General features: G+C 47.3%; 1 protein-coding gene across 4 annotated transcripts in view; it reads right to left on the bottom strand.

Annotated features, from left to right (window-relative positions):
* Positions 1-11,851, bottom strand: part of minpp1b (multiple inositol-polyphosphate phosphatase 1b) — a 119,876-nt gene extending 108,025 nt beyond the window's left edge. For all 4 annotated transcript variants that reach the window (XR_011592784.1, XM_070876888.1, XM_070876889.1 and 1 more), the window contains exon 1: positions 11,000-11,851. Coding sequence is in view for 3 of the 4 variants with exons in the window: in XM_070876888.1 (XP_070732989.1) it covers positions 11,000-11,804 (805 nt within the window). In the remaining variant the exon portion in view is untranslated. The remainder of the gene's footprint in view (positions 1-10,999) is intronic.
* Between the last annotated feature and the right edge of the window lie 13,950 nt (positions 11,852-25,801).

Below are 25,801 nucleotides of genomic sequence, written 5' to 3'. Positions count from 1 at the left end.
CATACCCTATGTCCTTCCATATTCAAATTCTCTTAATAGTTTTTATTTACTTTAAAGCACATTTCATATTGCTCTACCTCCTATATCGGAATTGCAGAATAAAGACTTGAATTTGCATAAAGCCTTTTATGACCTCAAAATGTCTCAAAGCGCTTTACAGCCAATGAAGTACCGTTGTAATGTAGGGTATTTTATTTATTAATATCGCCTTCTCTCCTCCCTTCTTGTTCTCACATTACAAACATTGCTTTTTTCCCCCCCTTTTATTTCCAGGTGATCTGTCGTGCCTGCTTTAACTGTTGGTGTGATGCAGTACCAGAGCTTTGCCCTGCTACAGCAAATTATGGCTCAGTGTCTGATTGATTAGTTCTGATGCGAACAAGCTGACAACATAGGTTGAAACACTGGGCGGGGGGAAAGTTGCAGTCGAACGCTTCCTTCGTACCAACGCTTCCTTCGTACCAACGCCTCTGACCCGAAAAAAAGCCAGGGAAGTACCTGGTGGTCCCGGAGGAACGTAGGATTCTGGTCAGAGGCCTAGATTTGCTGTGGGAAGATGTCTTTCAGGTACATACATGTTGGAGTCATGTGGGCCTGGACCACCAATCATTATGCAGTATTCTCATTGATAAAAATGGGAACTCCGTTTGTACGAGTTCTATTACTATCAATGAGAATAACCCACTAAAACACCGAAACACAGCATAATAAATAAAACACCTCACATATTTAAAATTAATTGGAATTAAATGTCTTAGAAAAAAATAAATATTTTTTAGAATTTTGTGTGTGTGTTTTAATAGCGTTAAAATTAACTTAGCTTAATGGATAAGGTTTTTAATATAAAAATGAATGTTTAATTTAATTTTGATATGTTTTAAAAGTGCTACGCTGGTAAAAGTAAGCTATGCACCTGCTTTTACCAGGTGTAAAAGTTTGAAGGACCATCGCTGGGCACGAGTTGGGCAAATAGCCAAATCTCTCCCATGCGGATGTCCTTCTCCCGGGGACGCAGAGGATCTTGACAGTTCGGAAAAGCCGGTTTTCGGCACATGCACATTGTAAGGACCCAGCGAGGCCGGAATTTTTGGCCCAATGACTGCTAGCTCCAAACGTTGATGGTTGGCATGTAAAAATGTTGAAAGCTTAAAACCTTTGTGCTTTATTGAAACATCCAAAATATGCTACCTCACATTACTTGTGAGGTGCCCGCATCTTGGGATTTATGTGCTTATTTAATTGTTCACTCCCATGGAGTCCCTGAAACCAGCAATACCTTTAGTGACTCAGTGGTAGCACTCTCGCTTGAGTCAAAAGGCTGTGGGTTCAAATACCACTCCAGGAACTGAGGGACTATTGGATGAGCCATTAAACTGAGGCTCCGTCTACCCTCTCAAGTGAATGTAAAAAATCTCATGGTACTATTTCAAAGAAGAGAATGGGAGTTCTTTGCGGTGTTTTGGCCCATATTTGTCCCTCAACCAACAACTAAAACAGATTATTATTGCTGTTGTTGGAGCTTGCTGTTATTTTTCTGCCGTGTTTCCTACTTTACAGCAGTGACTACACTTCAAAAGCACTATTTAATTTGCTGTAAAGCGCTTTGGGGCACCTGAAGGTCATGAAAGGCGCTATATAAATGCAAGTCTTTCTTTCTCTGGGACAGGTCTCTAAACGCTCCTGAACTTACTCTAAATTCACAACAGAAAGGTAAAAGATACCAAGGCTATTACTGCAAGCAATTAACAGGGTGCGTCTAGGGTAAGCTTGTGACCTGCAGTTTGTCCCCGTCTTATTTCTACAGAAGGAAGTGGAACGTGAGGGAGCAGCGCTACATAGGATGAAGCAACTCACTGAGCTTCCTTTAACCTTGTGCATGAAACATGTTCTTCAGCTCAATACAGCAGAGGAATATAACCCATTTTAAGAACATTGGACTAATAATCCAGGAGAACACAAGTTCAAATCCCACCACAGTGGTTTAAGAATTTGAATTAAGTTTAAAGAAAGATCTGGAAATAAGAATCTAGTGTCAGTAAAAGTGGCTGTGAAGCTGTCGAATTGTAATACAGACCCAGCTTGTTCACTAATGAGGCCTATATACAACTCCAGTCCCACACCAACTGCCCTCTAAAGTGGCCTAGCAAGTCACCCAGTTGTGTCAAACTGCTACAAAGAATAAGATAGCATTTTGGGAACACCTTCACATCACGGACTGCAGCAGTTCCAGAAGACGACCCATCACCACCTTCTCAGAGCAACTAGGCAGGGGTAATAAATGCCAGCCTTGAAAGCGACGCCCACATTAGAAATCAGTGAACTGCAGGGCACCGTCAGAGGGTTTGATATCATTATATGGTGGTGCGAGAGGTATTTGACCTTTGTGCTAAGGACGCATTCTCCATATTTTCTCCTGTGCCCAAAACTCCGCATTTACCAAGTCGGAGGAGATCACTGAAAGGCATTCCATCACTGAGCTAAACACTTCTGTACAGCTTTCAAACATATTCATAATTCATCACAAACATCGAGAGTGCCTGTAAACAATAGAATTCAAATAAAATAAAAGTGTACACAGATCTAAAAAGTAATGATAAACAAGGTAATATAGAGATTATATACACAAAATCGCATTACACTTTGGAAGAAGCACTAAAGAATATACAGACTAAAACTAAAATGTACTGTGGAAATGGCAGCTATCACCCCGAGGGTCTCCACTCCTGGTTCCCTGTCTCTTTTGACTGTGTTAATTGGCACTTTTGATTAGTCCAAACTATTGATATTGTTCACATTAGAAAACTGGAATGTGCTCCCCTAGGTTTGCACAGAGAGTAGCTGAGCCATACAGACCAGGGAGACATGTTCCATCTCTGGTGTTTGCTGAGTTAGCTGACCTCACCCAGGGCTATTATATGAGGGTCCGGGTGGGGGGGGGGGTGGGGGGGGGGGAGGCTACAATTGGCCTCAGTGTCCTGTGTTTGGGAGAGAAAACTTATCAACCCAGGTTCCTTCTCCTGATTCTGTTACTGTTGCCAAATTTAACCGTAGACGCCAAAACGTAAAACTGCGGAATGCAGTGTTCAGATATGCACATTGCTACCGTGTTTGGGAGTAATTACGACAATAAAGCTGAAGCTTATCCAGCAACAAATGATAGCTTCAGAGGGAACATGGTAAAATATGCCTCATCAAATTGCTAAAGCCAGCCACTAGGTTAATGAAAGTGACTTGGCATCACTCAAATGTTAATCGTACTCCTTCCCTCCAAAGGGATTGTCCTATGTCGACTTAACATCTTCCTCTGGTGCCCTGGCCAAGATTGAGAACATACCGAACGAAAACCACGGATACAAACACTGTGCCCTACCATTCCGTGATGTTATGCATTAATCACATCAATCTCTTGACTGATCTAATGTATGCTCTAAGCTTTACTTTCAATGTGAGCAAGCATGTCTTAAGGCATAGAGCAAGATGAGCCTGCCAAGTTCATCGTAATCAGTTCCTTCAACTCCACTGGTTGATATTCTGAAGGATTGAGTTCAGGCAGACTTATGGGGCGTGTTAAATAGAAAATAGGTGCAGGAGTAGGCCATTCGGCCCTTCGAGCCTGCACCGCCATTCAATAAGACCATGGCTGATCATTCCCTCAGTACCCCTTTCCTGCTTTCTCTCCATACCCCTTGATCCCCTTAGCCGTAAGAGCCATATCTAACTTCCTCTTGAATATATCCAATGAACTGGCATCAACAACTCTCTATGGCAGGGAATTCCACAGGTTAACAACTCTCTGAGTGAAGAAGTTTCTCCTCATCTCAGTCCTAAATGGCCTACCCCTTAGCCTAAGGCTATCTCCCCTGCTTCTGGACTTCCCCAACATCGGGAACATTCTTCCCGCATCTAACCTGTCCAGTCCCGTCAGAATTTTATATGTCTCTATGAGATCCCCTCTCATCCTTCTAAACTCCAGTGAATAAAGGCCCAGTTGATCCAGTCTCTCCTCATATGACAGTCCAGCCATCCCTGGAATCAGTCTGGTGAACCTTCGCTGCACTCCCTCAATAGCAAGAATGTCCTTCCTCAGATTAGGAGACCAAAACTGAACACAATATTCCAGGTGAGGCCTCACTAAGGCCCTGTACAACTGCAGTAAGACCTCCCTGCTCCTATACTCAAATCCCCTAGCTATGAAAGCCAACATACCATTTGCCTTCTTCATCGCCTGCTGTACCTGCATGCCAACTTTCAATGGCTGATGAACCATGACACCCAGGTCTCATTGCACCTCCCCTTTTCCTAATCTGCCGCCATTCAGATAATATTCTGCCTTTGTGTTTTTGCCCACAAAATGGATAACCTCACATTTATCCACATTATACTGCATCTGCCATGCATTTGCCCACTCACCTAACGTGTCCAAGTCACCCTGCAGCATCTTAGTGTCCTCCTCACAGCTCACACCGCCACCCAGTTTAGTATCGTCTGCAAACTTGGAGATAGTACACTCAATTCCTTCATCGAAATCGTTAATGTATATTGTAAAGAGCTGGGGTCCCAGCACAGAGCCCTGCGGCACCTCACTAGTCACTGCCTGCCATTCTGAAAAGGACCCGTTTATCCCGACTCTCTGCTTCCTGTCTGCCCACCAGTTCTCTATCCACGTCAGTACATTACCCCCAATACCACCCGCTTTAATTTTGCACACCAATCTCTTGTGCGGGACCTTGTCAAAAGCCTTTTGAATGTCCAAGTACACATCCACTGGTTCTCCCTTGTCCACTCTGCTAGTTACATCCTCAAAAAATTCCAGAAGATTCGTCAAGCATGATTTCCTTTTCATAAATCCATGCTGATTTGGACCGATCCTGTCACTGCTTTCCAAATGCGCTGCTATTTCATCCTTAATGATTGATTCCAACATTTTTCCCACTACTGATGTCAGGCTAACTGGTCTATAATTATCCATTTTCTCTCTCCCACCTTTTTTAAAAAGTGGTGTTACATTAGCTACCCTCCAGCCCATAGGAACTGATCCAGAGTCGATAGACTGTTGGAAAATGATCACCAATGCATCCACTATTTCTAGGGCCACTTCCTTAAGTACTCTGGGATGCAGACTATCAGGCCCTGGGGATTTATCGGCCTCCAATTTCCCTAACACAATTTCCTGCCTAATAAGGGTATCCTTCAGTTCCTCCTTCTCACTAGACCCACTGTCCCCTGGTACATTCGGAAGGTTATTTGTGTCTTCCTTTGTGAAGACAGAACCGAAGTATTTGTTCAATTGGTCTGCCCTTTCTTTGTTCCCCATTATAAATTCACCTGAATCCGACTGCAAGGGACCTACATTTGTCTTCACTAATCTTTTTCTCTTCACATATTTATAGAAGCTTTTGCAGTCAGTTTTTATGTTCCCTGCAAGCTTCCTCTCGTACTCTATTTTCCCCCTCTTAATTAAACCCTTTGTCCTCCTCTGTTGAATTCTAAATTTCTCCCAGTCCTCAGGTTTGTTACTTTTTCTGGCCAATTTATCTGCCTCTTCCTTGGTTTTAACACTATCCTTAATTTCCCTTGTTAGCCACGGTTGAGCCACCTTCCCCGTTTTATTTTTACTCCAGACAGGGATGTACAATTGCTGAAGTTCATCCATGTGACCTTTAAATGTTTGCCATTGCTTATCCACCGTCAACCCTTTAAGTATCATTTGCCAGTCTATTCTAGCCAATTCACGTCTCATACCATCGAAGTTACCTTTCCTTAAATTCAGGACCCTGGTTTCTAAATTAACTGTGTCACTCTCCATCTTAATAAAGAATTCTACCATATTATGGTCACTCTTCCCCAAGGGGCCTCGCACAACAAGAATACTAATTAGTCCCTTCTCATTACACATCACCCAGTCTAGGATGGCCAGCTCTCCAGTTGGTTCCTCGACATATTGGTCGAGAAAATCATCCCTAATACACTTCAGGAAATCCTCCTCCACCGCATTGCTACCAGTTTGGTTACCCCAATCAATATGTAGATTAAAGTCACCCATGATAACTTTTATTGCACACATCCCTTATTTCTTGTTTGATGCCGTCCCCAACCTCACTATTACTGTTTGGTGGTCTGTACACAACTCCCACTAGCGTTTTCTGCCCTTTGGTATTCCGCAGCTCCACCCATACCGATTCCACATCATCCAGGCTAATGTCCCTCGTTACTATTGCATTAATTTCCTCTTTAACTGGCAATGCCACCCCGCCTCCTTTTCCTTTCTGTCTATCCTTCCTAAATGTTGAATACCCTTGGATGTTGAGTTCCCAGCCTTGGTCACCCTGGAGCCATGTCTCCGTGATGTCAATTACATCCTATCCATTAACTGCTGTTTGCGCAGTTAATTCGTTCACCTTATTCCGAATACTCCTCACATTGAGGCACAGAGCCTTCAGGCTTGTCTTTTTAAACACACTTTGCCCCTTTAGAATTTTGTTGTAATGTGGCTCTTTGTGTTTTTTGCCTTGGGTTTCTCTGCCCTCCACTTTTACTATTCTCCTTTCTATCTTTTGCTTCTGCCTCCATTTTATTTCCCTCTGTCTCCCTGCATTGGTTCCCATGCCCCTGCCATGTTAGTTTAACTCCTCCCCAACAGCACTCGCAAACACGCCCCCTAGGACATTGGTTCCGGTTCTGCCCAGGTGCAGACCGTCCGGTTTGTACTGATCCCGTCTCCCCGAGAACCGGTTCCAATGTCCCAGGAATTTGAATCCCTCCCTTTTGCATCACTCCTCAAGCCATGTATTCATCTGGGCTATCCTGCGATTCCTACTCTGACTAGCACGTGGCACTGGTAGCAATCCTGAGATTACTTCTTTTGAGGTCCTACTTTTTAATTTAGCTCCTAGCTCCCTAATTTCATCTTGTAGGACCTCATCCCATTTTTTACCTATATCGTTGGTTGGTACCTATATGCACAACGATAACTGGCTGTTCACCCTCCCTTTTCAGAATGTCCTGCACCCGCTCCGAGACATCCTTGACCCTTGCACCAGGGAGGCAACATACCATCCTGGAGTCTCGATTGCGGCTGTAAAAACGCCTATCTATTCCCCTTACAATCGAATCCCCTATCACTGTCGCTCTCCCACTCTTTTTCCTGCCCTCCTGTGCAGCAGAGCCACCCATGGTGCCATGAACTTGGATGCTGCTGCTCTCCCCTGATGAGTCATCCCCCTCAACAGTACCCAAAGCTGTGTATCTGTTTTGCAGGGGGGTGACCGCAGGGAACCCCTGCACTACCTTCCTTGCACTGCTCTTCCTGCTGGTCTTCCATTCCCTATCTGGCTGTGGACCCTTTACCTGCGGTAAGACCAACTCGCTACACGTGGTATTTCCGTCATTCCCAGCATCGTGGATGCTCCAGAGTTCATCCACCCGCAGCTCCAGTGCCGCAATGCAGTCCATCAGGAGCTGGAGGCGGATGCACTTCCCGCGCACACAATCGTCAGGGACACCGGAAGCGTCCCTGACTTCCCACATACTACAGGAGGAGCATAACACGTGTCCGAGTTGTCCTGCCATGACTTAACCCTTAGATACACTTAATTTGGCAACAACAATGCTAAAGGTTAATTACTGATAAAGAAAAGAAAAAGAAAAACTACTTATCAATCACCAGCCAATCACTTACTCCCTTGGCTGTGACGTCACCTTTCGATTTCTTTCTACTACTTTTTTGCCTCCCTGCACCAGCTGGGCCTTTATCAGCCTCACCAACGCCCCGAACTCCAGCCTCTCCGACTGTCGCTGGGCCTTTATCGGCCTCACCAACGCCCCGAACTCCCATCTCTCCTTTGCCACTGGGCCTTTATCAGCCTCACCAACGCCCCGAACTCCAGCCTCTCCGACTGCCGCTGGGCCTTTATTGGCCTCACCAACGCCCCGAACTCCAGCCTCTCCGACTGCCGCCTCTCCTCTGCCGCTGGGCCTTTATAGGACTCGCCAACGCCCCTCCGACTGTTAGTGCGTCAAAAGCTTTCAAAACAGAGGCGCGCATTTGGTCGAGATCAATTGCTGCATGGGATACCATGCTCCGTCCCCTGCTGGGACAGGCACCATGACTGGGGTTTGGGAGAGAAATATTGGAGGGTACTAGGTAAGGAATATTCTGAAATTTTTCTCGATTTCCTGTGGAAGAAGTGGGCCGTCAGGGCACTTTTCGTCCCCCAGGAAAGAGCCAAATCTATACTTGGCACCTTCCATTGCGCATGGCTCAGAATGAGAGCGGAGCAGAGTGGAGTTTTAAATTTTATTCATCCCTCACTCCACAATTCTGAGCAGTAAGGCTTCACATCACCCACCTCCATTGCAAGCAGTTAACACGAGTGACTTAGAGGTCCTCTTCACTTGTAGAATAAACATGACACAACAATGCCATGTGCAGTATTTATTTGTATGTGCACGTTATTTTTTAATCGGCATTGATTGCTTTTCTGTAATGTCACGTGGAGTATTGTGTAGCAGTACCTCACAGTACTGAAGTCATTGTGCAACTGATAACCAGTACTCGACCTTGATTGGAGGACTGTTTGGCTCTATTTTATTTCGATGGCCTTTTGTTCAAGCTTTGATGAGTCAGTTGTGCAGCACACGAGTGTTTTTGTACTGTTGATGAATCTATGCAGGGAGCTATGCTGAGGAAGTTGCCATGGTTATAGCTTGACCGGAGTGAAAATTATTTGACTTATTTTTAAATTCTAGGTTGTTCGTGGAAAAGTAGGCCTGGGTGCTTGTTATACATGCATTTAAGGGGAAGCTAGATAAACACGTATGGGAGAAAGAGAGATAGGACGACATGCTGATAGGGTTAGATGAAGAGGAGTGGGAGAGGCTCGTGCAGAGCATAAATACCGGCACCGACCATTTGGGCCAAATGTTCTGTTTCTGTGCTGTAGACTCTGTGTAATGCTATGTAATACACCTCATCAACATGAAATAAACTTCTTAAACTGTGTGAGATAATAAACATTGTCCATATTCATAAGCATATTATATGTATTACAGGTGCAGCATCCAGAATCCAGAACCCTCGGGGACGAGGCTGTTCCGGATTCTGCGTTTTTCCGGACTTTGGATTGTCTTTTTCACGTCACGAATCCGGAAACACCTGAGCTCAGGTCCCCAGAAAAGGGGGTCCCCGCCGAGGAGCTGTTCGGGCTGCCGGCCCTGTCGAGGTGGAGCTGTTCGGGTGGGCCCTGCCATGGAGGAAGTGTTCGGGTGGGCCCTGCCATGGAGGAAGTGTTCGGGTGGGCCCTGCCATGGAGGAAGTGTTCGGGCGGGCCCTGCCATGGAGGAAGTGTTCGGGCGGGCCCTACCATGGAGGAAGTGTTCGGGCGGGCCCTGCCATGGAGGAAGTGTTCGGGCGGGCCCTACCATGGAGGAAGTGTTCGGGCGGGCCCTGCCATGGAGGAAGTGTTCGGGCGGGCCCCGCCATGGAGGAAGTGTTCGGGCGGGCCCTGCCATGGAGGAAGTGTTCGGGCGGGCCCCGCCATGGAGGAGCTGTTCGGGCGGGCCCCGCCATGGAGGAGCTTCTCGGGCGGGCCCCGCCATTAGGTGGTGTTTGGGCGGGGTCCCGCTGATGTGGAGCTTTTCGGGCCGGCGGGCCACGTCGCAGAGGAGGTATTGGGGCGGGCCGGTGAGGGGGCCCTGAGGTAAGGATGGCAGCGAGGCAAGGCCCGAGGTCGGTCAGTGGCGGGGCCCGGAGATCGGCAGGTCCGGATTCCGGAACCTTTTTACGGATTCTGGACAACCCTGCCATCGATCGGTCCGGAGTCCGGATTCCGGAACTCCGGATTTTGGACGCTGCACCTGTATAGCGTTTATATCTCATTCAATAAGAGGGGGTCTCTACCCCAGATGCTCAGTCAGGATAAACAGCATAATTAATAATGCGATTATTTCTGGTTTCATAACGCTATATTGCAATGTTCTCGTTAGCAGCAACAGTCTAAGCTCAAAACACACCATCCAACACTCATTTTGTTTCCTGTTCTTCCATCGTGCTAAAATCAAGACTGAACTACATTCTCTCCTATTCCAACTCATTCTTTCCCGAGACTCTGTTGAATTCCGTTCCCCTCTCAACCTTTCATTCCTCCAATAAATTTAAAGCTAAATCTCACCTAATCACTACTTTCTGATTTACCTCTTTTATTCTTTTCAACATTGAGTGTTCTACATCTCGGTGTTTGGATTTTAAAAATAGTGGTTCCCAAACATATAACACCGAGGTGAAAAAATACACCGCGATTATTCCCACTGTAGAACCAGCAGTTTCAACTAATTATGGATGGCTGGAAAATGATTGCCAAGTTCCACAAGTCTTGCTTCATAATAAAACTTGTCCGGAAACCCCACTAAATAGAGACACTGCTGTAGCTTGAGAACTGTACTTGATCATTTGCACAGTTCACAAGCTAAAATATTCTCACGATTTAAATCAACTATTAATTAAGAAATAAGAGGAAATTGAGTTAACAGGATATTGAGGTGGTGAATGAAGATAGGCCTAAAGCCTGGGATTAGATTTTTAGCATTCCCAAATAATGTGGCTGGCAGTTGATGTTGAGATTAAGAAAGTTACGCAATATAAATTGGCAGTAACATTTTTTTTCAACAATTCAGAAGGCACTTAATGCAGATTTAAAGCAGTGTGGATTGTGGGTCGTAGGGAAGCCACTCATCATCTTTTAGGGTTCATTGCAGCTTGTTAATTTGTTTTTATTATATGCATTCTTATTTTTTTTCGTTTTCTGTGAGAATTTTACTTTTTTTCCCCCCCTCAAAATTTGAATAAAGACTAACAGCAGCTTTTTAATGCCTTGCCACCAAAGCAATTGAAAGTGGCCAGGCAGAAATGTGGTGTCACGAATCTGCTCCCGAGACTGCCCTCATAATATCAAATGAAGAGCCTGCAGTGTTTAGTTAAACCAGGTCAGTTGCTAGTACATACCGGTGGTTATAGACACTGGTGAGATGCCAAGCTTCTTTGCCATGTTACTCATCACTCTTTCCATCTCTGGACCATTCTTGAATATGTCCACCTGATGCAAGGCGGTGTCATTGTTTTCCACCAGGTTGATGAACTTTTGGCAGTGGTCGAAGAAGCGCAGTAGCCTATCATTGACCTCCCATTGCCCGCCTGGCTGGTCACGGAGGCCCAGGTAGCTCTCCAGCCCTTGAATGAAAGACTTGGTGCTGTTGACGCACCGGTGCTTGGAGCTGGTCAGGAACTTGACCCTCTTCTCTCTGTAACTCTGCGCGGCGAAGAGGGCGGGGAACCTGGCTGCCAAGCGGGTGGCCAGCTTGACCATGTCGGAGACGCCCAGCTGGTGGAGGTTGCCATCCATCTGCTCGTGGTACCACATGTGCCAGCCCGCCAGAGCCCGCACCAGGCTGCTGCCCGGGTCACCCTGCTGCCTGATCAGCTGATGGATCGCCACCATGCAGGGCACGTTCTTCCTGGTTGGGTACCTGGTGCCGTGCCGGATCAGTGCGCTCACCTGCAGGCTGCTGCAGTTGGCAGGAGCCAGCCAGTCGCTGGCGTGCAGCTCGCCCCGGCTCACACCCTCGTACCGCGACTTGGTGCCGTAATGCTCAGCCCAGGCGGACCTGCCGGCGGAGCTGCCGCACGACCTGATGCAAAGCCACAACAGCAGCAGCGGGACGCGGCTCCCGGCCGCTCCAGCCCCGGCTCCGGCTCCTGCTCCTGCTCCAGCCCCGGCTCGGCTCACCCGGAGCCACCAACCCCGCATCATTGTCAGCTGGCAGCAGCTGCGAGGAGCAGCCCGTCTATCCCGCTGCCACTTCCGCTTCCTAGTCCGGCCCCAGCCGCAGCCCGCAGCCGCAGGAAATCGTCCGCCAGCGCTCCGCTCCGCCCCGCAAACAGCTCGGCGCTGGGATATACAGAGGCACTGGTGCATTGAGATATACAGAGAAACTGGTGCACTGGGATATACAGAGACACTGGTAAATTGGGATATACAGAGGCACTGGTGCACTGGAATATATAAAGGCACTGGTGCACTGAGGTGTACAGAGACACTGGTGCACTGGGATATACAGAAGCACTGGTGCACTGATATATAGAGAGGCACTGGTGCACTGGGATATAGAGACAATGGTGCATTGGGATATACAGAGACATTGGGATATACAGAGGCACTGGTGCACTGGGATATACAGAGGCACTGGGATATACATGTGCACTGCGATATACAGAGGCACAGGTGCACTGGGATACACAGAGGCACTGGTGCACTGGGATATACAGGGGCACTGGTGCATTAGGATATACAGAGGCACTGGGATATACAGAGGCACTGGTGCATAGGGATATACAGAGACACTGGTGCATTGGGATATACAGAGGCACGTGGTACATTGGGACATACAAAGACACGTGGTACATTGGGATATACAGAAACACATGGTACACTGGGTATTACAGAGGCACTGGTGCACTGTGATAAGCAAATGCACTGGTGCACTGGGATATACAAAGGCACTATTGCATTGGGATATAAAGAGAAACTGGTGCATTGGCATATACAGAGGCACTGGCATTGGATATATAGAGGCACTGGTGCACTGGGATATGCAGAGACACTGGTGCATTTGGATATACAGAGGCACTGGTGCATTGAGATATACACAGGCACTGGTGCACTGGGATATACAGAGGCACTGGTGCACTGGGATAGACGGAGACACTGGTGCTCTGTGGTAGAGAATTCCACAGGTTCACCACTCTCTGGGTGAAGAAGTTTCTCCTCATCTCGGTCCTAAATGGCTTACCCCTTATCCTTAGACTGGGATCCCTGGTTCTGGACTTCCCCAACAGTGAGAACATTCTTCCTGCATCTAACCTGTCTAAACCCATCAGAATTTTAAACGTTTCTATGAGGTCCCCTCTCATTCTTCTGAACTCCAGTGAATACAAGCCCAGTTGATCAAGTCTTTCTTGATATGTCAGTCCCGCCATCCCGGGAATCAGTCTGGTGAACCTTTGCTGCACTCCCTCAATAGCAAAAATGTCCTTCCTCAAGTTAGGAGACCAAAACTGTATGCAATACTCCAGGTGTGACCTCACCAAGGCCCTGTACAACTGTAGTAACACCTCCCTGCCCCTGTATTCAAATCCCCTCGCTATGAAGGCCAACATGCCATTTGCTTTCTTAACCGCCTGCTGTACCTGCATGCCAACCTTCAATGACTGATACCATGACACCCAGGTCTCATTGCACCTCCCCTTTTCCTAATCTGTCACCATTCAGATAATAGTCTGTCTATCTGTTTTTACCACCAAAGTGGATAACCTCACATTTATCCACATTATACATCATCTGCCATGCATTGCCCACTCACCTAACCTATCCAAGTCACCCTGCAGCCTCATAGCATCCTCCTCACAGCTCACACTGCCACCCACTGGTGCTTTGGGATATACAGAAACATGCGGTACACTGGGATATACAGAGGCACTGGTGCATTGGGATATACAGAGAAATGCAGTACATTGGGATATACACAGGCACTGGTGCTTTGGGATATACAGAGGTACTGGTGCATTGAGGCACTGATGCACTGGGATATACAGAGGCACTGGTGCACTGGGATATACAGAGGCACTGGTGCATTGAGGCACTGGTGCATTGAGGCACTATTGCACTGGGATAAACAGAGGCACTGGTGCACTGGGATATACAGAAACATGCAGTACATTGGGATATACATAGGCACTGTTGCACTTGGATATACAGAGGCACTGGTGCATTGGGATATACAGAGGCACTGGTGCATTGGGATATACAGAGGCACTGGTGCACTGGGATTTACAGAGGCACTGGTGAACTGGGATATACAGAGACATGTGGTACATTTGGATATACAGAGGCACTGGTGCACTGGAATATACAGAGACACTAGTGCACTGGGATATACAGAGACACTGGTGCACTGGATTATACAGAGGCATTGGTGCATTGGGATATACAGAGGCACTGGTGCACTGGGATATGCAGAGGCACTGGTGAACTGGGATATACAGAGACATGTGGTACATTTGGACATACAGAGGCACTAGTGCATGGGATATACAGAGACACTGGTGCACTGGGATATACAGAGACATGCGGTACATTGGGATATACAGTGACACATAGTATATTGGGATATATAGAGACACTGGTGCACTGGGATATACAAAGACACTGGTGCATTGGGATATACAGAGGCACTGGTGCATTGGGATATACAGAGGCACTGGTACATGGTACATTGGGATATACAGAGACATGTGGTACACTGGGATAAACAGAGGCACGTGGTATATGGGATACACAGAGGCACGTGGTACATTGAGACATACAGACACACTAGTGCATTGGGATATACAGAGGCATGTGATACATGGTACATTGGGATATACAGAGACACGTGGTACATTGGGACATACAAAGGCACGTGGTACATTGGGATATACAGAGGCACATGGTACACTGGGTATTACAGAAACATGTGGTACATTGGGATATACAGAGACACGTGGTACACTGGGATAAACAGAGGCACGTGGTATATGGGATACACAGAGGCACGTGGTACATTGAGACATACAGACACACTAGTGCATTGGGATATACAGAGGCATGTGATACATGGTACATTGGGATATACAGAGACACGTGGTACATTGGGACATACAAAGGCACGTGGTACATTGGGATATACAGAGACACATGGTACACTGGGTATTACAGAAACACGTGGTACATTGGGATATACAGAGGCACTGGATTACACTGGGATAGGGTACAGTAGCATAGTGGTTATGTTACTGGACTAGTAATTCAGAGGCCTGGACTAATGATCCAAAGACGTGAGTTCAAATCCCACCACGGCAGCTGGGGAATTAAAAAATTCAGTTAATTAAATCAAGCGGGAATAAAAAAGCGAGCATCAGTAATGGTAACCATGAAACTGCCGGATTGATGTAAAAACCCATCTGGTTCACGTTAGTGAAAGAACGCTGCCGTCCTTACCTGGTCTGGCCTATATGTGACGCCAGACCCACAGCAATGGGGTTGACGCTTAACTGCCCTCTGGAGTGGAATGGGACAGCAAGTCACTCAGTTCTACCAAACTGTTCCAAAGAAGTACCCACTGCAGCAGTTCAAGAAGGCAGCTCACCACCACCTTCTCAAGGGAAATTAGGAATGGGCACTAAAACCTGGCCTTGCCAACGACGCCCACATCCCGTGAACGAATAAAACATTTCATTGGGAGAACACGCATATGGCATAAGTAAATGCACTGTAACAGAACCTTTATTTCCTACAACAACATGCATTTAATATGATGGAGTGTATATGGATTTTAGCAAAGCTTTTGATAATTCCCACATGGCAGACTGGTCAAGAAAGTAAAAGCCCATGGGATCCAGGGCAAAGTGACAAGTTGGATCCAAAATTGGCTCGGAGGCAGGAAGCAAAGGGTAATGGTTGATGGGTGTTTTTGTGACTGGAAGGCTGTATCCAGTGGGGTTCTTCAGGGTTCAGTGCTGGGTTCCTTGCTTTTTGTGGTATATGTCAATGACTTGGACTTAAATGTTGGGGGTATGATTAAAAAGTTTGCAGATGACACTAAAATAGGCTGTGCGGTTGCTAATGAAGAAGAACGCTGTGGATAACAGGAAGATATCAATATACTGGTCAGGTGGGCGGAACAGTGGCAAATGGAATTCAAACCAGATAAGTGTGAGGTAATGTATTTGGGGAGGTCGAAAAAGGCAAGGGAATATACATTAAATGGTTTAACAAGAGCAAGGATGTTATGCTTGAACTGTATAAAACACTGGTTAGGCCACAGCTGGAGAACTGTGTGCAGTTTAGATCAGCATATTACAAGAAATATCTGATTGCACTGGAAAGGGTGCAGAGAAGATTTACAAGAATGTTGCCTGGACTGGAGAATTTTTGCTATGAGGAAAGATTGGAGATTTTTCTTTGGAACAGAAGAGGCTGAGAGAAGACCTTATTGAGGTGTATACAATTATGAGGGGCCTGGATAGAGTGGATAGGAAGGACCTGTTTCCCTTGCAGAGGGGTCAACTACCAGGGGGCATAGATTTAAAGTAATGGGGGGTGGGTTAGTGGAGATATGAGGGGAAATTTCTTGACCCAGAGGGTGGTGGGGATCTGGAACTCACTGCCTGAAAGGATGGTAGAGGCAGAAACCCTCACCACATTTAAAAGATACTTGGATGTGCACTTAAAGTACTGTAAACTAGCAGCCTACGGACCAAAATCTCAAAAGTGGGATTAAGCTGGATAGCTCTTGGTCGTCCAGCATGGACACGATGGGCCAAAATACCCTCCTTCTGTGCTGTAAATTTCTATGATTCTATGATATACAGAGGCATTGGGATACACTGGGATGTACAGAGGCCAGGGCCGGATTAAGGGCCTGATGGGCCTGGGGCAAACTGATCGAAATGGGTTGGTTATTTTCATGTTTGTAACCTTCACATAACTGTAACCCTTATGTAACAACACTGTACACTGTATACACCTGAGTAATGCACACCTTGACCACAGGGGGTGAACTTTTGGGAGACATTCCTCACCTGGTCATCCAGGTATATAAAGGGAGGTCCCACGCAGGGTCAGCACTTCTTGGTCCTGGGAATAAAGGTTCAGGTCAGTTAGTGACTTTGTCTGTAGTACATGCCTCGTGTGATTCTATAGTAAGGTGTAAGGACACCACATTTGGCGAAGAGAAACGGGAATCAACGACCCATGAGGATGGCCACCGGTAGAACAGAGGAACGGTACTGTGTTGGTGAGGACTGGGACAATTTCGTTGAGAGGCTCCAGCAGAGCTTTGTCACGAAGGACCGGATGGAAGAGGAAGCGGCTGGCAAGCGGAGGCGCATCTACTGACCAGCTGTGGATCCAAGACGTATGCGCTGATGAAAGACCTGCTCGCACCCGAGAAGCCGGCGGACAAGTCTTTTGAAGAGCTCAGCACTCTGATTAGTGAGCACCTCAAACCGGCGAGCAGTATACACATGGTCCGGCACCAGTTCTACATACACCGGCGTCGGGAGGGACAAAGCATATCGGACTTCGTTGTTCACAAAAGCCTGCAGGGGGGAGACGTTAAGGGATTTCTTCATTGAGGGCATTGGTCATGCCGGGATTTTCAGGAAGCTTATTGAGACCAAGGTCTTGACTTTGGAAAGGGCAACGTTGATAGCTCAGACCTTCATGGCAGGGGAAGAGGAGACCAAGATAATTTACGCGTGCAGCCCTAGTTTCAACGTGGCGATGGACCAGTGAGTTAACATTGTAAACGAGATTCAGAACCCCGCAGGCAGGCAAGGGCAATTCGACACCGCCCAGGCAGCAACAGGCTCTAGGGTGGGCCATCAACAGAGACAATGGCAGGGGGATCGGCAATTCACGCCATCACAAGGGACAATGTGTCCCAGGATGGGACCATTGACACTCAGCAACAGAGTAATCAAAGAGACAATCAGAGAGGAATGCCTGTTAACAGTTCCTTTGTTCACAACAATCTCAGCTCATGCTGGAGGTGCGGCGGCAAACATGCTGTAATAACCTGTAGGTTTCAGAAATTTATCTGCAGAAACTGTAACTTCAGTGGACATCTGGCCAGAATGTGCTAAAAGCCCATAGCGAGGCTAGTTTACGAGGTAGAGGAACCAGACGAGGGGTCTGCAAGGCAGGGTGATGCTTGGGGCAAAGCTATGGATGCTGAAGTCCAGCGGGTTCATGTGGCAGACGTCCACAGCTCGTATACCAAAACACCACCTATGATGATGAAAGTTCTATTAAATGGCATCCCGGTACACATGGAGCTGGACACAGGAGCCAGCCAGTCACTTATGAGTGCCCAACAATTTGAAAAACTATGGCCACTCAAAGCTAACAGGCCCAAACTGGAACACATTGACATGCAGTTACGGACGTACACCAGAGAGATCATCCCAGTACTAGGCTGTGCAAACTTGGTGGTCACACACAATGGATCGGAGAACCAGCTGGCACTCTGGATTGTCCCGGGGAATGGTCCCGCGCTCTTGGAGAGGAGCTGGTTAGCCGAGATGAACTGGAAATGGGGGGATGTGCATGCCATTTCATCTGTGGAGCTAAGTTCATGCTCACAGGTTCTACAGAAATTCGAGCCACTTTTTCAACCTGGTGTCAGGACTTTTAAGGGCACCAACGTAGTGATACGCATCATCCGGACGCCAGACCAGTGCACCACAAAACCAGAACCGTACCATATGTGATGTGTGAGAGAATTGAGACTGAGTTGGACAGGCTGCTAAGAGAGGGCATAATTTCGTGTGTTTAATTCAGTGACTGGGCAAGCCCCATCGTTCCTGTCCTTAAAGCGGATGGCTCGGTCAGGATTTGTGGCGACCACAAGGCCACCATCCACCGAGTGTCACTACAGGACCAATACCCGCTTCCGAGAGCGGAGGATCCTTTTGCCACGCTGGCAGGTGGCAAGCTGTTCACCAAGTTGGACCTCACTTCAGCCTACATGACTCAGGAACTAGGTGAAGAATCCAAGCTTCTGAACACCATCACTACGCACAAGGGGCTATTCGTTTACAAAAGGTGTCCATTTGGCATTCGTTCAGCGGCCACTATCTTCCAGAGGAACATAGAAAGCTTGCTTAAATCCATCCCTGGAACAATCGTATTCCAAGATGACATCCTAATCACGGGTCGAGACACCGAGGAACACCTCCACAACCTGGAGGAGGTGCTTCGCCGACTGGACTGGGTAGGCTTGCGACTAAAGAAGTCCAAGTGTGTGTTTTTGGCCCCAGAGGTCGAGTTTTTAGGCAGGAGGGTTGCCGCAGACGACATCCGGCCTACCGAATCCAAAACGGAGGCGATCCGTCGTGCACCCAGGTCCGGCAACACATCAGAGTTGCGGTCATTTCTGGGACTATTGAACTACTTCAGGAACTTTCTGCCGAACTTAAGCACATTGTTCTGCTTTGTTCTAACAAGCTGTTGACCTTGTACAACCCCTGTAAGAAACTGGTTTTAACGTGTGATGTATCGTCCTATGGGGTTGGGTGCGTGTTGCAGCAGAGTAATGATGAGGGCCAACTCCAACCTGTGGCTTATGCCTCCAGGTCGCTCTCCCAGGCAGAACGAGGATATGGAATGGTTGAAAAGGAAGCACTCGCATGTGTCTACCAGTACTTTTTCGGCAGAAGGTTCGAGTTAGAAACAGACCACAAACCGTTAACATCCCTGTTGTCTGACAGCAAGGCTGTCAATGCCGATGCATCAGCTCGCATACAGCGGTGAGCCCTCACATTGGCTGCATAGGACTACACCATATGGCACCGGCCAGGCACCGAAAATTGCGCTGACGCGCTCAACAGGCTCCCACTGGCGACCACCGAGGGGGCGTCAAAGCAAAGCACGGAGATGGTCATGGCCATTGAGGCTTTCGACACCGCAGGCTCCCCCATCACAGCCTGCCAGATCAAAATCTGGACCAACAGAGATCTCTTCCTATCCCTGATAAAGAAATGTGTCCTGACTGGGGATTGGGCGCCCGCACACGGAGCATGCCCCAAGGAGGTCAGGCCGTTTCACAGATGGATGGACGAGCTCTCCATCCAAGCCGACTGCCTGCTATGGGGCAGCCAGGTAGTCATGCCCCAGAAGGGAAGGGAAGCATTAATCAGGGAACTCCACAGCGAACACCCAGGCATCGTGCTAATGAAGGCCATTGCCCGGTCACATGTATGGTGGCCGGAAATTGACTCAGACCTGGAACACTGGGTTCGCAGGTGCACGACGTGTGCTCAGCTGGGAAATGCTCCCAGGGAGGCCCCACTCAGCCCGTGGCCCTGGCCCACCAGGCCATGGTCACGCATTCTCGTAGACTACGCGGGCCCGGTCATGTTAAAAATGTTCCTCATTGTTGTCGATGCATACTCGAAATGGATCGATTGCATCATATTGAATTCGTGCACGACATCCACCACCGTGGAGAGTCTGCGTATGGTCTTTGCGACCCACGGCTTGCCGGACATCCTGGTTAGCGACAATGGCCCGTGTTTCACGAGCTATGAATTCCAGGAGTTTATGTTGGGTAATGGTATCAAACACGTCAGGACAGCACCGTTCAAGCCGGCTTCCAATGGCCAGGTGGAACATGCAGTTCAAATCATAAAGCAGGGCATGCTTCAAATTCAAGGACCCTCCCTTAAGTACCACCTATCGCGCCTCCTGCTGGCCTATAGGTCCCGACCGCACTCGCTCATGGGAGTCCCGCCCGCGGAACTACTCATGAAACACATGCTTAAAACGCGGCAGTCCCTCATTCATCGAGCCCTGTCAGACATTGTTGAGGGCAAGCGCCAGTCCCAAATCGAGTGCCATGATCGCAACTCAGTGGGGAGATGCATAGAAATCGATGACCCAGTATTCATTCTCAATCATGCTTTGGGACCCAAGTGGCTTGAGGGTACTGTAATTGGCAAAGAGGGGAATAGGGTCATAGTGGTAAGACTTAACAATGGGCAGATATGCCGCAAACACTTGGACCAAGTAAAGAAACGGTTCAGCATGGACACTGAGGAACCTGAGGAAGATCATGAGATGTCACCCACACCACTACCAGTGAACGAGCAACAAGGACATTCACCAACATGCACAGTCCCTGCGGCCAGCCCGGACAGGCCGGAATCACCTCAGGCGACAGAGATGCATGCCAAGGCCCAACCACCAGAGCCACAACTGCGGTGCTCCACGAGAGAGCGTCGACCGCCTGAAAGACTCAATCTTTGACCCAAAGAATTTGGGGGGAGGTGATGTCATGTTTGTAACCTTCACATAACTGTAACCCTTATGTGACAACACTGTATACACCTGAGTAATGCACACCTTGACCACAAGGGGTGAACTTGTGGGAGACACTCCTCACCTGGTCATCCAGGTAGATAAAGGGAGGTACCACGCAGTGTCAGCACTTCTTGGTCCTGGGAATAAAGGTTCAGGTCATGGAGTGACCTTGTCCATAGAACGTGCCTCGTGTGATTCTATAGTAAGGTGTAAGGACACCACAGTTATGACTATGATAGCTGGTCTGACCTGAAGCAAATAAATCGAATGTATAAATATAATAATAAATTACTACAGTGGACTTATACTATAATATATTAATATAATATATTATATATTAACATACATTTTATATATTACATATATTATATAATAAGCGGCAAACCTGAGGACTGGGAGAATTTTGTAATACAGCAGAGGAGGACAAAGGGTTTAATTAGGAGGGGAAAAATAGAGTATGAGAGGAAGCTTGCTGACAACATAAAAACTGACTGCAAAAGCTTCTATAGATATGTGAAGAGAAAAAGATTAGTGAAAATAAACATAGGTCCCTTGCAATCAGATTCAGGTGAATTTATAATGGGGAACAAAGAAATGGCGGACCAGTTAAACAAATACTTTGGTTCTGTTTTCACGAAGGGAGACACAAATAACCTCCGGAAATACTAGGGGACCGAGGGCCTAGTGAGAAGGAGGAACTGAAGGATATCATAAAGCGGGAAATTGTGTTAGGGAAATTGATGGGTTTGAAGGCCGATAAATCCCCGGGGCCTGATAGTCTGCATCCCAGAGTACTTAAAGAAGTGGCCATAGAAATAGTGGATGCATTGGTGATCATTTTCCAACAATCTATCAACTCTGGATCGGTTCCTATGGACTGGAGGGTAGCTAATGTAACACCACTTTTTAAAAAAGGAGGGAGAGAGAAAACGGGTAATTATAGACCAGTTAGCCTGACATCAGTAAAAACATAGAAACATAGTAGTGGGGAAAATGTTGGAATCAATTATTAAAGATGAAATAGCAGCGCATTTGGAAAGCAGTGACAGGATCGGTCCAAGTCAGCATGGATTTATGAAAGGGAAATCATGCTTGACGAATCTTCTGGAATTTTTTGAGGATGTAACTAGTAGTGTGGACAAGGGAAAACCAGTGGATATGGTGTATTTGGACTTTCAAAAGGCTTTTGACAAGGTCGCACACAAGATATTGGTGTGCAAAATCAAAGCACATGGTACTGAAATGGATAGAGAACTGGTTGGCAGACAGGAAGCAAAGATAAACGGGTCCTTTTCAGAATGGCAGGCAGTGACTAGTGGAGTGCCGCAGGTCTCAGTGCTGGGACCCCAGCTCTTTACAATATACATTAATGATTTAGATGAAGGAATTGAGTGTTATATCTCCAAGTTTGCGGATGACACTAAACTGGGTAGCGGTGTGAGCTGTGAGGAGGACGCGAAAAGGCTGTAGGGTGACTTGGGCAAGTTAGGTGAGTGGGCAAATACATGGCAGATGCAGTATAATGTGGATAAATGTGAGGTTATCCACTCTGGGGGCAAAAACACGAAGGCGGAATATTATCTGAATGGCAGCAGATTAGGAAAGGGGGAGGTGCAATGAGATCTGGGTGTCATGGTTCATCAGTCATTGAAAGTTGGCATGCAGGTACAGCAGACAGTGAAGAAGGCAAATGGTATGTTGGCCTTCATAGCTAGGGGATTTGCGTATAGGAGCAGGGAGGTCTTACTGCAGTTGTACAGGGCCTTGGTGAGGCCTCACTTGGAATATTGTGTTCAGTTTTGGTCTCTTAGTCTGAGGAAGGACATTCTTGCTATTAAGGGAGTGCAGCGAAGGTTCACCAGACTGATTCCCGGGATGGCGGGACTGACATATGAGGAGAGACTGGATCAACTGGGCCTTTATACACTGGAGTTTAGAAGGATGAGAGGGGATCTCATAGAAACTTACAAGATTCTGACGGGATTGGACAGGTTAGATGCGGGAAGAAAGTTCCCGATGATGGGGAAGTCCAGAACCAGGGAACAGTCTTAGGATAAGGGGTAGGCCATTTAGGACTGAGATGAGGAGAAACATCTTCACTCAGAGAGTTGTTAACCTGTGGAATTCCCTACCGCAGAGAGTTGTTGATGCCAGTTCATTCGATATATTCAAGAGGGAGTTAGATATGGCCCTTACAGCTAAAGGGATCAAGGGGTATGGAGAGAAAGTAGGAAAGGGGTACTGAGGGAATGATCAACCATGATCTTATTGAATGGTGGTGCAGGCTCGAAGGGCCGGATGGCCTACTCCTGCACCTATTTTCTATGTTTCTATGGGCCCAAGTTTCCACATGATTTGCGCCTGATTTTTAGGAGCAACTGGTGGAGAACGGACTATCTTAGAAATCGCAATTCTCCACATTTTTTTTTCTGCAGTTCTAGTGAGGTAGAACAGTTCTATTATAGAACAGAATTTTTTCTTCAAAAGGGGGCGTGTCCGGCCACTGACGCCTGATTTCAAAGTTTCCACAGTGAAAACGTACTCCAAACTAAAGTAGAATGGAGCAAGTGAAGATTTTTGTAAAACTGAAAAAACCTGTTCTACACATAAAAAAATCAGGTGCAGGTTACAAATTAGGCGTCCAGATCGAGGTGGGGGGGGGGGGGGGGGGGGAGAAGGGAAGTCATTAAATTCTATAATCAATCCTTATTTATACTTCTACAAATATTATACAAATAAATTCAACCTGAATAAACATTTATAAGCCAAGAAAAGATTAAATAAACCATCTTCCTACCTGTGTGAAAGTGCTTCAACCATCGTTCGAAGGAAACCGCCGTTTGTTGCTGCGCAGGGGAGGGAGGGGAAGGAGACAGCGGCTTGTTGCCGTGGAGGGAGGGGAGGGAGGGGAAGGAGACAGCGGCTTGTTGCCACGGAGGGGAGGGAGGGGAAGGAGACAGCGGCTTGTTGCCGTGGAGGGGAGGAAGGGGAAGGAGACAGTGAGAAGTGAAGCCTCAGTGCTGATGTGCTGATGGCAATGTGCTTTTATTAAAAAATGTTCAAAAATTAAACAGCTACAAAGAACTACAAAAATGGCCGAGTGCCAATATTTCCTTCACACTGAGCATGCGCGAACGCTCCAACGCGCACGCGCAGCGTTGCCGGCAGGAAAAAAACTAATTTAAATAGTACCCGACCCCTCCCACTTACAAAATCGGCGCGAGTGTAGGCTCCGCCCCCCTGGGCGCCACGCCAAACAGACAAGGAGCTGCAAAGCGCTCGAGAATAGTGCGTTTTTTTTCTGGCGCCGTTTTAGGCACGAAAAACGGGCGCCCAGCTCGGAGGGGCGCCCGCTTTTTATCCTGTGGAAACTTGGGCCCAATGTTTCTAACACAGTTAAATAATGACACATATAAATAGTAAAGATCTTGTCTCTGCAAAAATAGGTATGTACACGTTAGACCAATAAACAATATTTTCCTCGGTCTTGATTTTCCTCTCATTGTCTAATCTATCCAGCATATTTGGGAGGCCTTATATTTTCCCCACATTTATTTGGTGGGCCTGGGGCTGCAGCCCGATCCACCCCATGGTTAGTCCGCCCCTGACAGAGGCACTGGGTTACACGTGGATATGCAGAGGCTCTGGGGTATACTGGCATATACAGAGGCACTGGGTTACACTGGCATAGTCAGAGGCACTGGGTTACACTGGCATATACAGAGGCCCTGGGATACACTGGCATATACAGACGCACTGGGTTACACTGGCATATCCAGAGGCTCGGGGATACACTGGGATATGCAGAGGCTCTGGGATACACTGGCATATACAGAGGCACTGGGTTACACTGGCATATACAGAGGCACCAGCTTATACTGGAATATACAGAGACACTGAGTCACACTGGCATATAGAGCGACACTGGAATACATTCGGGTATACAGAGGGACTGGGATATACAGAGCTGGTCTGACCTGAAATAAATAAATCAAATATATAAATATAATGATAAATTACTACAGTTGCTTATACTATAATATATTATATATTAACGTTTCTTTTATAAATTAAATATATTAAATAATAACACAGAAAAATAGGAAAGCACATCCAAGTGTCTTTTAAATTGTCTGGAAGGTGGGATTGGAAGCTATTCTCCTCTTCAGGCTCGTCTGCATCTGAATCTTCTTCTGCATCGGCTTCAGTGTCATCAGGGTTGGCCTCAAGTTCTGCAAAATATAACAGTACAGACAAATGGTTAGCAGCAGAAGAGGGGACAGGACAGCATGAGTAGACTCACACAGTGCAGGTAGCAGACTCATTTGAAGGGCCACGATGAATGATAGCACATTGCATCAACTGAAGCGTAGCTGACGGAGACATCCCCAGGAACCAAAGCATGGCTAGCCCGCGCACTGCTTGACTTTTAGCAAAGCCAGAATGTGGAATTTGCAGGACTTACTCTCTCCCTTAAGTGTGGGCGCAGCTTGTGCAGTGGTGGTTGCTTTTCTCCAGGCCGGTCCCATCATCAACATCATCGTAGGCAGTCCCTCAAAATCGAGGAAGACTTGCTGCCACTCTAAAAATGAGTTCTCAGGTGACAGTACAGTCCAATATGGGAATTACAGTCTCTGTCACAGGTGGGGCAGAGAGTCGTTGAAGGAAAGGGTGGGTAGGGAGCCTGGTTTACCGCACGCTCCTTCCGCTGCCTGCACTTGTTTTCTGCATGCTCTCGGCAAAAAGACTCGAAGTGCTCAGCACCCTCCCAGATGCTCTTCCTCCACTTAGGGCGGTCTTTGGCCAGGGATTACCAGGTGTCGGTGGGGATGTTGCACTTTATCAGG

This window comes from Pristiophorus japonicus, chromosome 3, assembly GCF_044704955.1.
Source record: "Pristiophorus japonicus isolate sPriJap1 chromosome 3, sPriJap1.hap1, whole genome shotgun sequence".
In the NCBI taxonomy this organism is placed as follows: domain Eukaryota; kingdom Metazoa; phylum Chordata; class Chondrichthyes; family Pristiophoridae; genus Pristiophorus; species Pristiophorus japonicus.
Note: the sequence above shows the minus strand (reverse complement) of the source record. Positions and strands in the feature narration are given on the sequence as shown.